Genomic DNA, 16,995 nt, shown 5'->3' on the forward strand with positions numbered 1-16,995 from the left:
CTAAGTAGCACCGATCAAGGATTGGGCTAATGTGCATTACTCTTCAATTTCCAGCAGCAGAGAAAAATGAAGATGATGTGCTTCATTTGCCAAGGATCTGTCCCTGTTGTGTCTAGGACTGAACTGGTGTCCCAGACACAAGCGTGTAGTTGAGCAGATCAGTTACTGTAATCCTATTATAGCATATTGCTCTAACACTTTAATGCAGTAATATGTTCAATGTAACACAGTAACATAGTAACATAGATTTCTATAAAACAGCTTGACATAAAAATAGCTGGGGCCAAACAAAACCAGCCATTCTTACCACTAAAATTGTCAGGCCAGTTCTCACAAGCTTTACAGTTAAGGCTTTAAAGCCCTGTGGACAAAGAGAGGGACATTTTTCAGAGTTAAAAGATACAAAAGAAGAAAAAGGAATGTCATGGAAACACTGTCAAGCACACCGTTTTATTTTCCATCCCCCAACAGCTAAACTTGCCCACACTTCAGTTCTAATCTCCCCTAATCACTGCATCTTTATACTGCTTCCTCAATAGCAAGCATCTAGCACACTGAACCAGGGTCCGATGGGATCTGTGCAATGCTACTGACTACAAACAGCTATATGAGGAAACTTAATAATCAATGATTACATATAAGATCTTTACTAAAAGAAAAAAAAAGTTACATTAGCTCTATTTTCAAATTAACACAGTGGTACTCTAACAATCTATTGCAGAGCTTATTCTTCGGTGTAAGGGACATTGTGTGCAACACACTATTTTGGGCAAGGAAATCAATCCTCCATATATTTCAAACTCAGTAATTATACCTAGCTCTCAAGTAATTTTATAATGAAGAACTAAAGTTGATTCCAAGCAAAGTTCTGCAAGTGTGACCTGTACTCACTAAATGCAGAACACCTGCCAAATTTGTTTCAACATAAAAAACAAGCAAGAACACACAAAACCAGTACTGCAGCTAAGTACCAAACATTAATAAAATGGCTTAGACCAGAATAAATTTCTGTCAAACTACCTTCTGTAACCTAATTTTACATTGGCTTTTGTTCCAAATAAAATGTTATGGCAAGACAGGATACACCTTAGTATAACTGAAATCTTAACAGACTAATCAAAGAATTATTATTAGTCCAGATCCAATTAAAAGAAAGTGAACATTACTATACATAAAAAAAGGTCTTAATAGCAGTAATAGTTAAAATTGTTGTACATACACTTCCTATTACCTCACTCCTTTTCCTAGTTATGCTTAACCTTTAACCAACCCTTAGGATCTCGAGGCTGATGGCATGGGTCTGTGCCAGGGACATACAGCAAGTCATCAGCATCCCAAACCCGAGTATGTCATTGGCAGTTTTTCTTCTTCCTTAATCTGTCATTTACTTGGGATCGCTTTTATGTCCGATAACACGCTTGTAACACCTTGCTCTTTCTTCATCTGACTGCATGTTCACAATTACATCTGATATTACTGTATATGGTGCATTTTACACATGTTGCATAGATTTTCTCTCCCTTATATTCAAAACAAGTTTTGTGTACAGCCAGGATTGCACTTCCTCAACTGACCACTGGGGAGCAGTTTGAAACCCACTGGCTTCCCGTGCCAGCCCTGCCCCATAGAGACCACACATCCCAGGAACTCCTCTACCCTGCAACCTGTGCTGCCACTTCAGGCTTCCCTTATGTCAGGTCTCTATTCCACTACACTATCTTATTCCATTAAAGCCATAAATACTGCAGGCTACATAGAATAACTACTTTCCACTGCCATCGCTGTAAAAACCTATGTGTATATCATTAAAAAAAATTCAAGTAAAACAAATTAATCATACCTACCTGGTCATTTAACAAATTGTTGTTATAGCTAAGTCAAGTAAAAAGAAAGCTGCAGGTGAGCCAAGGGAAGCTCAGACAAACTAAATCTGCTAAGCCTCAGAGATGAGGCTGTAGTGAGTTTACTCACATTGTGACCTATCACTAGCAATGGTAATAGCTGGGGTACAGCTTAGCCCTTCTCCTTTCCCCCAAAACATAAGCATTTACAACAGTCTAGAACTGAACATTTTTTTTTTACTAACAAAAAAAAAAAATCTGCAAGAACAGTTAAACACTACTGTCTGGAATGATATTGTTCTGAAACAAGTTTTTGCCATTCCACAGTACGTCTGCCATAAAATCTGGGATCTATATAATCTTCTCAGTTGCACACCTATGAAATAGTAGTTTTAGATAGAGAATACAATTTTTACTTAAGTATATTATGGGAAAATTCAGAAGTCTGAAATTAAATTCTAATTCACAGTAGCAGCATCTTAACAAGATGGTCCTTCCCTCTGTGCATGAAATTTTTTCTTCATTCTTAAGTTATTTGGAAATAGAGTAAAAGTCTAAGCAAGACCCACAGAGCTTAATTAGCTTTTAAATACATATCCAAAGTAACAAGGCCAATATGCATTTGAGAATAGAAATACATACTGCACACTTCTATCAGTTCTGTTCAATGGCTCAAAGCATCTAATGATCCAAAAATCATTAAAATTAGTAACGATTTTTCAGTGGAAATGCCATCTTTAAGATGGCTGTCTCACAGTTATTTTTTTCCTCTTTAAAATCTTCATGCAGTAAGAGTTTCCATTCTAGTCAGTCAGAGCCACCTTCATGGAAACTAAGGAAGTGAAATTTCTGGACTGACCCTTAGGACAGGTGGCGTTTGTTCCAGACTGTCTTTGTCAATTCCATCCTCCTCATAGAAACAAGCTGGGAGAGCTGATGAAAATTGTAATTTCAGAAGAGAGTTTTGACTGTAAAAACAATCAACAGTAAACTAGTGCTATCTGCATTTTGGATACAAATTTAAACAAAAGAGTTCTGAAATAGCATACTTTCTCTCCCTGACAGGTCTGATGACTTCTTCCTAGAAAGGCTCACTACATACTGTATGTATCTATGGGCATTTCTGCACTAGGAGCAAAGACAAGCTGGCTTATAAAGTTTTAAGCAGGTTTAGAAGTTATGCTCATTTTTAAATTCCCCATACCATGAAGTTTTACATCCTATATTAACTACTAAACATCTAATCGATAAGTTATCTTCTACAGCTATTGGAGGACACTAAATCTGACAGAGTAATTCAGCTGCTTGTCTATCTACTTCAGTTATTTAAAAAAAGACCATCCAGCTGCAGTCTTTTAATTAATACAAAATTAACAAAATACTAGAAGTTGGATTAGCAGGACTTTATACCTTATATAAATACTGGAAAACCTAGTTTAAAATCTAGATGTCATATTTTTACTTTCCATGCAAGTAGGTTTCAAAATTTGCAGAAACTGAGAAGATTTGTTTATCATAGCAATATACAACCACTCTAAAAGTATTAAAATACCATATATGTGACATACCTTCATCACTATTAGACAGCAGTTACATAAACTCTTAAATTTAATACAAAATAGATTTCCACCACTACATATTAGTCTCCAAAAAGTTTTTATTTATCATCCCAAACTAATAGGTATAATAAAAATAAATCGTCATTTAATATTGAGGTTTTTTTCTCATACAGCTTTCTTTTTTGAAACAGAAAACATATATAGAAAATAAAAAGATATCTATGGATGTCCCACAAAGCATCAAACTCTGTATTTGTTCTACTGTTGCAGAAAAATGACGCATCTCCAAAATAAGGGGATACAGTCTTAGCAGCCTGTTCTTCCTCCCTTTACATTGCAATGCTCTGTATGCACATTTATAGAAACTTAGTAAGGCCTAAACTGAGAAGGATGGCTATCTGGAGGAGGTGGAGGAGGTGGTGGCGGTGGCAGCAAAAATGGGTATGATGAGTTGTACATGTTCGGGCCTGTCCAAATCATATTCAGATTTGAAGGTGGAAGGTGGAATTGATGCACGTCATTAACAGAACCAAAAACTGGAGGAGGAAAGGAATACTGTTGCATCATTGGATTTTCTTTTCTATGAGGTTGTGGAAACACCGGAGATTCCTGATGTATTCTGTTCTCTGAAGAGTATAGCTGTGGTGGTCTTACTTGTGGTCTCAAAAAACCTGGAGGGCCTGATGGAGGAGGAAATGGATCCCTGGAGAACCCTCTGCCACGGTATCCCCTTGCATAACTTGAAGCAGGCTGTTGAACTGACTGATGAAGTCCTTTATTCTCACCTAAAAAACCCACAAAACCAAAAACAGACGCACACAGTTTTAGTATTCTTTTGGGAAGATTAACTACAGTCCTCACAAATCCTTCAAACTGAAATCAAGGAAATTTGCAACTAAGCTTATCAGTAAATAATACTGCAAATAATACATAAACAAAATAATACTGGCAAGTCTACTGTTTAGTAACTCATCTAGATTTATTAGAGCAATATAGAAAGGATGATCCTGAGGGTTGCAAATTCAGCCATTAAGAGAAAAATATCACATTCTTTCCCTCCAGGCATTTTCATTTGTATTAACGAATCACGGGAACACTCAAACTGTGAGTATTTTGGAAGCTTTGGTTTAAAACAAGATTTAAAAGCAACACATTTTAAAACTGAAGATAAATCAACACTGTATTACACTACAGCGGTATACAGCTTTCAGATCTGAGCTGGTATTACAGCATGGACACAGGACACGAGAAATTATTCAAACTTAAATTAATAAAATTAACTGACTCTATGAGAAAAAAGGAAACCTGTACCTTCAGCCAATTAGCTTTCAACATTCATCTTTCCAAGATGAATTTTCACTGTACAGGTCACTGTAAACCTATATTTAAGGTCTGTAACAAAGGTATTGACACTGTAACAAGGTATAAACACCATGAGAGTATTAATGGGTTAAGTGCTATAAAATTAAGAACACTGAAATATTAAAAAGAGCTGCTAAGATAGTCAAAAGGCTGTAGAATTTAAACTGAAACCTGATCTCTAAAGGATTTTAGGGCTAGAAGCAAAAAGGTATTTAGGTACATAACACTGCATAAAATCACTGAATTTTAAGAACCTGTGTGGACCTAATCCTTGGCAGTAGACTACATAGAAACATTTTCACCTTTGAAGAGCTAAGTCTGGAAAGGTAAATGGATACCAAAACTCCCACTCATTTTCATGGGGGATTAGGACTTAAGACTCCTTTGGTGCATGCAGGCCTCAGAAGCACTGAAGTGTAAGCACCTGAATATTTTTTTTCTTTCTTCTTCTATCAAAGGCTACAACAATGAGCCAATTTTAATATACCCAGAGTTTTATGAAGATGCAACCAAGAAAAACTTCAGTTGAGACTGAGTTTGTACCTCAGTTTGCCAAATATCCTTGTTGTTGAATTCCATAGCCAAACTAAATTGCGCACAATGCCAATTTATACCATGTTATCTACAGAAAAACACAGGAAATTGTAATCCATACTCTTTTGACAGATTGAGACAGTTCCTCCTGTTGTGTTCTCAGTTATGGAATATAGTTCAGTAACAGCCTCAGCAAGCCCTACGCAAAGGCAGGTCTGCAATAAGCTGGCAGAATAAGGATATAGTGGAAAACATGCCATATGCTAGATAGGCAGAAACCAGGAGATAACCATCAGCAATGAAGGGGAAATATGGCATGATTCAGATCCTTTCCTTAAGGGAATACTGTCACAACCATAGGGCAAAAGCCAGTCCAAGAAAGATCGCAGCTGTATTTAAAGGGTACAAGGAAGGGATCTACTCTACACAGAGTAAAAGAGTTAACAGGACAGTTACTGACTTCCTAGATCAAAAGAAAAGGGGTTCAGTGGGGCACAGTGTCTAGCAGCTTTACAAATGAAGAGCAGCAAACTCATGGAAGCAGTCAGTCCAAGAAAATCAATGGGGTATAGCACTGTGCTGATACAGTTGAAACAACCTGATATGTAAGCAGTAGAAGAGGAAGAGGGAAGAGGATGCGAGTCAGTAGTATTTAAAAGGAATGGTACAAAAAACAGGCAACAGAAGCAGACCAGCAAGAACAGAGAAAGAAGGATGTGATTTAAATTATTCAACCAAAAAGCAAAATGATTTGTCAGTAGAGAGGCATGAGAGAAGGCAGATACAAAAATCTGGTTACTGCAGAGCACAGCTGCAAGCATCCACCTGGAACAGATCTGTCAACAGGAGAAAGGAAGGTGAAGGCACCTAATAAACTACACATAGTTTATTAAACTACTATAAGTTTGTTTATCTAATGACTGTGTTAGGTAAACAGCGAGGTTCTCAGTGGGCTACACAAGTAACAGTTATTTTAAAGGAGTATTTATATGCCATGGGTGAGGAAGAGCTTCCTTTTCAGACAAAGGAATAAATGCCCTAAGACTTGTGTCTTCTCTCTGATTGTCAAAAAAATGGGTTTCCAAAAATTGCACATGGCCTTCCTCTATCTTCTCCCTGCACTCAAAGGCTTAAGCTGAACTTGGGCCTCAATAACCCCTGCAAATAAGCAAGCTCTAAACTCCAAATGTGCCATCTGTTCAATATCCTCACTGTGTGTCAGCTGACACTGTTGTAAGAGCCTGTGAATCTCCTCTGACAAGTGTCCTGTTCCTATACTACTTCTTTTCCATAGTTTAATGGAAAACACCTTAGTTTTCTTTTTTTTTTTTTTTAAAAAAAAGGAACGTAGCCACAAATTCACAAATATAACTTGTAAAGCACAGAAATACTCATTAACTGTATGAAAGCTCAATTATTAAGACAGATAACATTGCGTATGTCAAACTGTTTAACAGACAAAAGCATTATCCTGTAACATTCACTCACTTGATACATTTGTTTCTGATCTGAGTTTCTTCCTTCCTTGACTTTGAGGCTTTTTTTTCTTCTGTTTTGCCTCTCTTTCTTTTTCATCATCACTGAAATCCAAGGCCTGGTTAAAAAAAAAGAAAAAAGAGAGAACGAAGCCATATAAAGACTGCAGAGAACTTCAGTTCTAGCAATAATTCATTATTTAGGAAACAATCCATCCTGCAGTCAGCTTAGAAGAATATTAAAGCTGCACTTTCCTGTTCTGCAGTCAAAGAGCTACCATGTGTTCAGCTGGCTTCTCAACACAATTAAAAACTTAACACTTCACAAATTTCTCATAAGGCAGTTCTACAATACTTTCGGGAAATTCCTTCTAATTTTCCTGAACACAAATTTTTGATTGCCTAGATGTTAGTAAGAAAAAAATTGGGAATCTCTGAGATCAATGGCTAGTTATTGCCAAGAAAAAACTTTTGAAAGGCAAACTGCAGACTAGATAAATTAAAATATGGATTTTTAAAGCAAATTAACTTGGTGACCAACACTTATCACCGTCAAACTACATTAAAAATATCTCTATTGTAAATTTGTCACTAAACTGGAATTTTCTATAGTATATTTAATAACATTGTTCCCATTAAACTTCCAATAGAAATGTTATTCCAAAGGAATATTGAACTTTGGAGAATGATGTCACTTACAATACAATCTATGTCACTGAAACATTCTGTTCCTATTACAAAGTTTTGCTACCTTTCAAATCCTAGCTTACATTTAGGATGAGCAAGTCATTAGTGACAGGAAAAACATCTGTCAGCATAATTAGTTCCCTGAAAAACAGCTTGCTCATAGGACTTACAGGGGTAGGGTTTGTTCCCACTCTACTCTTCCCAGTTCTGAAAGGAAGGGTTTTGCTGATATCTCTATAGCTTATACAGAGCATGGATCTCAAAAACACTGCACTAAAACAGTGCTAAAAAAAACACATAAAAATTACTTCTGAATACAACTATCTCCTTGTCTACATATTTGGATTACATTTTTACTCAGGAAAAGCCACAAGGAATACAAGGTAATATATACCATGAAGTAAAATGTTCCACCAACTCCTGCTTTTTCTAAGGACTTCAATACCCATCTTCCAGTAGAGCAGAAATAACAAACAGGTACCTTCTATTTCTAGCTAATTTCCATGTAACATTCCATAATAGCCAGCTCACCCAGAAATAAGAGTTACCTGCTCCTTTTAGCTTTGCAGTATACAGATCACATGTCATCTTATGACCCCAAAGACAAGGCCAAGAGAGACTGTATTACTGAGTGGACAGTTAAGCTGGGCTAATTATGAGCCTGTCAGAAAACAAACGTTTATCATATGCCTTAAAGTAGCAAGCATAAAAGGGCCTAACATGGACTAATTTAACATTCAAACAAAAATAAAGCTTCACTGTATCACAAAAAGAACTGACTCCAGCAACCGCATGCAGTTTACCACGGGAACTGGCCAGAGAAGTTACAGAATCAGCTACCAGCTGAGGGCCCGAAAAGAGGCTGTAAGAGACAATTTCAAGCATCAGTAGCATAAAATTTAATCTGCAGCCCTGTCAACAGCTATTACCTTCACAGCAACAGCTACTTTCTATCAGCTCATCAGCTGTCACAGTTTGGATACCTTAGTGTGAACTGTAACTGCTACAACTACCCACAGATTATTCTAGTTCAGGACTGCAAGATGTTACATGTGGCATTTTCTCCACAATAGAGCACACAGATATATCACAAAGTCAGAAAGCAACGGAAACAAAGGTGTCACAACAAGGAATCAAGTTTGCCCATCCTTGCCATCACTGATTTCGTTCAAGCTTCATTCCTTCCTACAGTGAGGAACATGAAGTTCTTCCTGTACTTCCAGATTCTAACTTGAAGGTAACAGTATCATCATTAAAATTAAGAAACATCATAAAAAACCCAACCCAAACAACTTTGGAAAAAGCAATGAATCTGTATCTGCAGAAGATCTGACTGCTTGACTGTATTTAGCCAAGTTTTACAGTTACTTAGGTTCCTACAAATTCAGACTACACATTTACAAGCTTATCTCCCGAATAGCTTTAAAAACGTGACTAAAACTAAAAAACCAGCTCACCATTAGCCAATAAGCACATTTTGTGTCATCACCACTAGAAAACTGTTCAACGAAGGAAAGCTAAGACTAGCCAAAAATTTCTAAGTATGCAGTCTTTCAAAGCTCTGTTCACCACATACCCACAGTCCAATTCTATGCAACACTTCTGATTCTCAAATGACGTTTGTGAAATGTGTCTCCCTGAGAAAGGAAGGCCATTTACAGTCAGACCTGACAGACAGCATTGTTTGAGAGAAGTTAACACTGCTCTGCTCAGTTTTGTTTGTGGGAAGAAAGAAAGATATTTCAAAATGCATCATTCCATCCATAGCAGGAAAAGAAACATTCTGGGTTGAGACTGATAATCATTACAGGACCTGTCTTCAACCACAGAAAAGTCCATCACAACATCTCTCCTTCAAACAAGAACAAAAAGCCTGGGATAAGGACTGTGAATGTAAAAATTGATACAGTCCCTCACAGCATGATACTGTCTCTCACAACATCCTTCTGGACAAATTGTCCAACTGTGGACAACTGTAGCAAGGTAAAACAGAGAGCTGCAGTGAAAGAACAAAGCCAAAAATTCCATAGCAGAAGCTAAACTGTTAGGCAAGGTAAAAGCACTGCTACTCAAAGTTGAACATTCAGGTTGCAATACATGCTCTTGAAGGACTAGAGGAACTGAAGACAAAGATACACAATCTTCCAACTGCAAAAAGGAGAAAAATACAGCTAGCATACTCTACACCGACTGTGTGTGAGACCTCTTCAAGAAATCTTCTTTTCAATGAAGAAAAGAGGTTCATCCAACTCATTTGTGTGAAAAGTAAGCTTGCTAATTAGTTATTCTGCACATAATTTTTCCTATAGGTATCTTGTGTAATCAAAAATAATAAACCACAAAAAAAAGTAGTTACTTCAGGTGGTGGTTCTTGGTCGTTCTTCCAAGATGCATCTGAACCTTTTTCTCTGAAAGAAAAAAAAAAAGAAACCACAAATCAGACAACCAAGATGAAGAAAGATTATAAGCAGGCTATGAAACATCTCATTTGGATCATGTAGTAGCAACATATTCCAGGTTAGAAATAATTTGCAAGAACTGTATTGTACCAAATAGGGTATCAGGTATCATATCTCCTAAACCAGAAGCTGCCCATTTTAAAAAACGCATTTGGTTTTTAATGTTGTTTTTAAGGGAATAGTAATGTATTGTCACGATCCAGACTGGAAGCCCAGAGATTCACAACAGTTCTGTGATGCCCCCAGGTTAAATTGAAGTGATACGACACCAAACTACCTGTTAAAATGTTTTACTTGCAGTAGAAAACAGTTTAAACGTGAAAAAGGGTAATAAGCAATGTGGTCTCTTATAAATCTGTAAGAAGAAAAGGACACGGGACAGGGGTCAAAGAAATCTGGACCACCACCCCTGGATCCAGCATTGTCTCAGGTCCAGTAATGGACCCACTTGGGTGGTGGGTGCACACACAGCAAAGTGTCTGGCCCCTTTTAAATTCATCTTATCAGTTGATTAACATACTAGACGAGGAGGGGCAGGTATCCCACAAACTCATCTCCATGAGAGACAAGGAAAAAGGTGGAGCATGGGCTCCAACTGAGTCAGTGGTCATACTCGCCCTGTCCGGTTTTGTTTTTTCCTCTGTTCCCAGAGATTTTTGCTGACTTCATGCTTCTTATTGGTCATCGCAGAGGCGATCAGTTCTTCTTACCACTTCAACGGTGAGGATACAAAGTCATTAGCAAGGCAAGCCTGGTGTCTGGCTTGCACCAGAGCCACAAAGTATCGGGTTTAGCGGTATTTGTGCTTAAGGGGAAACAACCTGGTTTCACTGAGTCCATGTCTCCCGCTTTTGAGGTTTATCTACGGAGTTTGTCAATGCAACTGCAAGGGAGTGGGGGGTGCCTCCTTCCATACACTCCCGCTTCCCTGGGTGACATTCCTTAGACTAATGCAAAGGCCACAGCTTGTCCTTGAGGTTTTCTGTGTCGATGAATGTTTGAGGCACCACTTCCTTCAGTTCCTTACATGTATGTGTCAACTTCAGACTTCACTACATATGCCAATTGAAAAATGTTCCTACTCTGAGTCTGAACATGTCACACAGTTAATATTAAGCTTTGATCAATATTCTCTTAACACACCCTTTTGAATTTAAATTGAGGTAGTTCACTGCGACTTTCTTATGCTGACTAACTGCTGACTACAGTGACAAGCTTTCTTCTTCTGGTTTCAGAACATATTGCCAGTTAAAAAGGAACTGGTCTAGTAGGACACATGCTTTAAGTGTAACTATAGCAAAGTGAATTTGGAACCAAAAAACCCTCTAAGCTTGGCTTATAATTTTATTAAGACAGGGTTAGCTAGATAATTAGGTTTCAACTTCTATTTTGCTGTAAATATAAAATTAAAAAGGTAAAAGACGCTTAGGGAAGCGAAAATTCAATTGTCTTGCCTGACAAGCACCAAAATCAATTTGAAGTGGTATCATTTATTCCACCCAACACTAAGAAATTCGCTAAAAATCAAGTTATTTCTTTGATTAGTAACAAATCTGTGGTACAATTTTAAATTATGCTGTTAAAAGTCTACGGAAGGTTTTTCCACACTGTTTTGGTCTAAAACGTCAAGACACAACCCTTATCCATGCAGACAAACTACATGAAATAATGCAATATTGAAAATTCTTACCTTCAAAATGGAACCGTACAGTTAAAAACATCAACATGTTCAGTGTGAAATCCTTCAATCAGTGCTCTAATATGTATTCATGAAATTAGCAACAATTAAGTAGCAAAAGCTACATCAAATGCATAAGCATCAGCTCTACGTAGCCTGGACTTATGAGGCCCTTAGTCAAAGGCTGCCCATGAGAACACTGGCAAGTCATCTGGTGGTACTTTGTGCCTCAACCCCTAACCATAAAACTGAAGCTCAATCTCTATGTATTACTAGAAAACCATAAAGACACACCACCTTTGTGATTATAAGCAAATCGTATTAGCAAGCAAGCCATTTTAAAGTTCAATTAGAACAAAATGTTAAGGGAGAAAAGGAAGATAAGGGCTCTATATGAGTAATCCCTTGGTTGCAGAAAACTACCTATGCAAAGATGAAAAGTAACACTGTTATTTTTTATTATGAACCAATTTCTTTGTTTCTCCCTCTCATCTTGTTATTTCAGGACAATACATGCCTGCCAGAAATACCAGAGCATGCAAGATCTTTCGTCATTAGTTAATATGTAGTACCATTGACTGAAAAATTTAAGCTTTTTAAGTTTTTCAGGCAGCTTATCTCCCTCTTCCAAGATAGCCTTCCCCATTTCACTGAAACACAAAACACTTTTCATGCTCTGAGATACTTAATAATCTTATGCAAAGAACAAGATAGGAATTCTTTGATTTCTGAACTCAGATACTGTAAGACCTAGAAGTCTAACAGAAGGTGAACTCAAAGGAATCATGAAAATACATGAGGTTTTTTAGAATTACTTTGTGTTTCAGGCAACACAACACTAATCTATTTTTAGCAACAAATTACTTTGCATTCAGGAAGTTTTACACTACATTTTCATTTATTTTGCAATAAAGTGTAAAGCTTATTCATAGCACTGCAACTTCATACAATGCAAGCAGATTGCATTCTAGATTTTTAAAAAAAGCTTCAAACTTAAGGTTTCTTTCAGATCTTAATCCTGATTCCTTTACTTTTCAAACTGCCATCACAGTTTTGAGTAGCAGTTCTAAAGCTTTAAGCCTATAGTACTCTACAAGCTGGTCTGCACACAGTCAAACTAACAAAAAACAGGAAATAAAAATCACTGGTCGTCAAAATTTCAATATGCCAAGGTCCAAAAGCCTTCTTGTGAAGCACTGAACAAATCTCAACTTTTCTACTATCCATGACATCGTGGCTTCTTTATAGAGACATTAGGTCAGAAATCAAAATTCTTCATCCTTTTTCAGTGATACTTTGTGAAAAGGCAGCTTCAACAAACAGTACCAATTGCTTCACAAAAGCTTAAGAAACTTTACTGACAAAACTCAGAAATAAAATCATTTCAGTGAAATGTAACTTAAATCACACCATTTAGAAATTAGTGTTTAGGCCAGATTACACAGGTGTTCACAGAATCACAGAATCATTTAGGTTGGAAAAGTCCTTGAAGATCATCCAGTCGAACCATTAACCTAACACTGACAGTTCCCAACTACACCACATCCCTAAGTGCTATGTCAACCCGACTCTTAAACACCTCCAGGGATGGGGACTCCACCACCTCCCTGGGCAGCCCATTCCAACACCTAACAACCCGTTCTGTAAAGAAATGCTTCCTAATATCCAGTCTAAACCTTCCCTGGTGCAACTTGAGGCCATTACCTCTTGTCCTATCGCTTGTTACTTGGTTAAAGAGGCTCATCCCCAGCTCTCTGCAAACTCCTTTCAGGGAGCTGTAGAGGGCGATGAGGTTTCCCCTCAGCCTCCTCTTCTCCAGACTAAACACCCCCAGTTCCCTCAGCCGCTCCTCGTACGACCTGTGCTCCAGACCCTGCACCAGTTTCATTGCCCTTCTCTGGACACGCTCGTTATTCAATGTCCTTTTTGTAGTGAGGGGCCCAAAACTGAACACAGGAATCGAGGGGCGGCCAGGATGCCACTGGCCTTCTTGGTCACTGGGCACATATGTTCACACTGCTCATTTTAATTCAGGGCAAGAAACAATGTCTGATGCACTGTTCAGCTCCACTGATAAGTCATTAAAGTGTGAAACATCTTACCTAGTGTTTTGTAACCCATGAGATAGTAAAGTACTACGACAAGACAAATAGTTCCCTAACTATTAAAACTTGCAAAGCATGTAACCAAGTAAGCATCGGAGATGTGAGACTTATGTTTGAGTATGGCACAGTTATTGATGTAGCAAGCACATGATTAAAGCACGACAAAGTCTCTGCAGTTACTGTGCTAAGCAACAAAGTTTAATGGAATAAATCAAAGACCAGCTGGCATCAAAATGCTGCAGAAAAACAAACAAGCAGCAGTGAGAGTGTGATGATCTATTTTGGTCTTCACTGAAAGAAAAAAATATGCTTGCTGCTTCCACAGAAATGGAAAAAAAATAAAACAAAACCCCACAAAAAACTCCTGCAGGCCTGGCCACCCATGCATGACTAAAGAAAAAAATTATTCAATATGAATACTGGCAGAGTTGCAATTAATGCAAACACCAATACTATTGGCTATAGTAAAAAAATCTGCAAGTCAGATGAGAACTAGTTCTAATAGACAGAGACTACGATCACTTGTATGACAAAGGATTTTTTTAACTTATAGTTATTTCAGACAATTATTCATCAACAATTGGAACATTAATGTCTAGCAGTCATTTGTTACACTTTATTTCTCATTCTGTATCTTTGGGTACACTACCTTTAAATGGCAACAAGTCCTATTCATACATGCTGCTTTCCTCAGGCAGACTGGGATACACAAACACTGTAAGTTTCCGAACATCACACTACATTGCCACTCAAATTGCTTCTCCCAAATTTACAGTAGGTGATTTTCATACAGAATTGTCATTCTCCAACTGTACAGTAGATTTATTGATAATTAAATTTCAAGTCTGGCCTTGGAACATGAAATAAAAATAGCAAATAAATACAAACTTGTTCAGAATTCAAACAAGTTGTAGGCGAGGGAAGTATCCATTAATTTTTTTCTAGTTATGATATTTTAGGTAACACAGAAATATGAAAAGAAAGAAGGCTTAATATATTCAATTGAATAAGAAGCTACTAAATTTTAGGAATTGTAAAACCTTAGAATTTTGAGTTTACAGTTACTCTGTACTGTTCCAAAAGGCAAAACAGTACAACCTTGTTATTACAACACAGTTGAGAATATTTAAGAAAAGAAAAGTTTTAGTGTCAAGCTACAGTTTCTCACTCAAGGCTAAACTTTAATCCAGTACTTTTAGCTATATTAAAAAATATATTATAACCAGATTAGAAGAAAAAAAAAAAAAAAAAAAATCAGACTCACTGTTTCAGTTTCTCTGCAAATATATACTGGGTGAAGTCCTCCACTGACGGAGCAAAATACATGCTATCTTGCACATTTATACCTTTTGCTTTGATATGCTCAGAGCTGTTAAACCTCAACACATAGAAGGGATGTAAAACAGGACCAAAGATCTCAAATATCTGAAATGCAAACAAAATTAAAATGTTTAAATAAACCAAGAGTAGATAGCTAATTTCACTGTAGAAAACCATAAACATTTAAGATGCTTTGTATTTAAGAAGTTTGATATATTTTCGAAATGCAGCATCAAATAAAGGTACTTTCATGCTTTGGTTTTATTATTGCATTTTGTTTAACAGTATATTTCCCCAGATACTGTTTAAGTTATAATGTGGAAAAGTTCTCACATGCTGATGTTGCCTTTGGCCACCCAACTGTACTGCTTTCACTGTCTGCTTCCTTTACTTCAGTAATCTTTCCTTTTATCAAATCTCTATTCACTCTCCATTATACTTTGAAATCTCTTACACGTGGAACAATATCCTGATCATTTATTTCTCTTTACAAGACACCTTTACGTTAGTTCCTCTGTCTGTTCCCCTATTTCATGACGAGCAGAGAATTCTGAGATGTGCAGAATATGTGCAATTTCAGGCTGAGTTTTTTATTTCACTCACATCTAGCATTCAAAGATATTATAGTAGTAACCATTCTAGATGATGGCTGTCCCCTCCCAGATAACATACAAAATTCAATGTGACACCCCTCTCAGCAAACTTTCTTCATTGTACTTGCATACACACTGGCCTTAAACTGAAACAGCAGAGAGTAGATATGTAAGCATTTCCTGTTTTTCATGAAACTTGATAAATTTCTCCAATTTTTGCCCCCAACTCCTGGCAATGAAAGAGCACAGCCTGTTATTCTAGACATAATGCAACATCAATCAACCTCTCCCTCCCCACAAGTACTTTCATAAAACAGTGAAAACTTATCACACATAGTAATTCTATAAGGATGCAATGAATTCCAGGTTAGGAATTACTGAGATTAAAAAAATGGATTACTATAGCTAGGGTCAAAAGCACAAAAGAAAAACGACATATTAAGGAAACATTATCTTTCACTTAGTCAACTTCAACACTATTTGTTGGAACATAAAAGAAAACTTTGAATTTTATATTAGAATAGCAGGTTTTTATGCTTTACACACACCTTTCCTGCTGCTTGCCGGTCTTCTTTAAAAATTATGCTTTCTTCATTTACCGGAGGTAGACCTCTCAATGATTCAATTATTACTAAAATGGACAAAAAAATCAATTAGAATTTTATGTTTCAACAGCAGCATTTAGTGAATTGCAGAGAAACTTAACAAACAACACCATTATTTGTCCACCAAAGTTTATAGAGCTTCACCCAGAAATTCTTGTGCACACACAAACTACTTATAACAATACACCCTTTCTCCAGTGACATATGAGTGGTAAGATTTACATTTGTTTACAGAATTATTGTTCTCTTGGGGTGGAGAAAGAAAGGAAACCAGATGACAGGTACAAAAGAAAAGTCTCAGATACGTATGTGCAAGATACTTGTATTTACAGAGGATGCTTCTTGATTAAATTTTATCAGCAATAACCTGGGATTTTTTGAGTGCAGATACATCTTTATATTCTGCCTTCTTAGTATGCCAAATTAAATTCTCCTTGGAAAAAAGAGTGCTTCCCCTAATAAGTCATAAGAATCAGACTAGAACACAAAAGATGTCTGGCAGTCCAGTCACAGTAGCAACTAGTGGTGTCATTTATGTATTCAGACACACAATCTGAAATACAATTCTGCAATTTAATGTCATATAAGCCTCATACCACATCTGGGCCTAAACCATGATTACTGATAGTATGAGTGGTCAGAGCAAGCAAGTCCTTCTAGTAGATCAAAATATGAAATCTTAACACTTAGCAGACTTAAACACTTATAAATGGACATATAAGCATGTTGTTCTTCCTTAAATACATAATTTGATATACAGGCAACTTTACTTTTAGT

At 36.9% G+C, this 16,995-nt stretch overlaps 1 protein-coding gene across 1 annotated transcript in view; it reads right to left on the reverse strand.

Annotated features, from left to right (window-relative positions):
- Positions 1–3,480: 3,480 nt before the first annotated feature.
- NAF1 (nuclear assembly factor 1 ribonucleoprotein) overlaps positions 3,481–16,995 on the reverse strand; it is a 28,716-nt gene continuing 15,201 nt past the window's right edge. Inside the window, exons 4-8 of the mRNA XM_074904060.1 lie at positions 16,162–16,244; positions 14,965–15,125; positions 9,815–9,866; positions 6,785–6,890; positions 3,481–4,185 (exon numbers count right to left, since the gene is read on the reverse strand). Of these exons, the coding sequence (XP_074760161.1) occupies positions 3,767–4,185; positions 6,785–6,890; positions 9,815–9,866; positions 14,965–15,125; positions 16,162–16,244 (821 nt within the window). The 3' untranslated portion in view covers positions 3,481–3,766. The remainder of the gene's footprint in view (positions 4,186–6,784; positions 6,891–9,814; positions 9,867–14,964; positions 15,126–16,161; positions 16,245–16,995) is intronic.

This window comes from Athene noctua, chromosome 4 (genome assembly GCF_965140245.1).
Source record: "Athene noctua chromosome 4, bAthNoc1.hap1.1, whole genome shotgun sequence".
Taxonomy (NCBI): domain Eukaryota; kingdom Metazoa; phylum Chordata; class Aves; order Strigiformes; family Strigidae; genus Athene; species Athene noctua.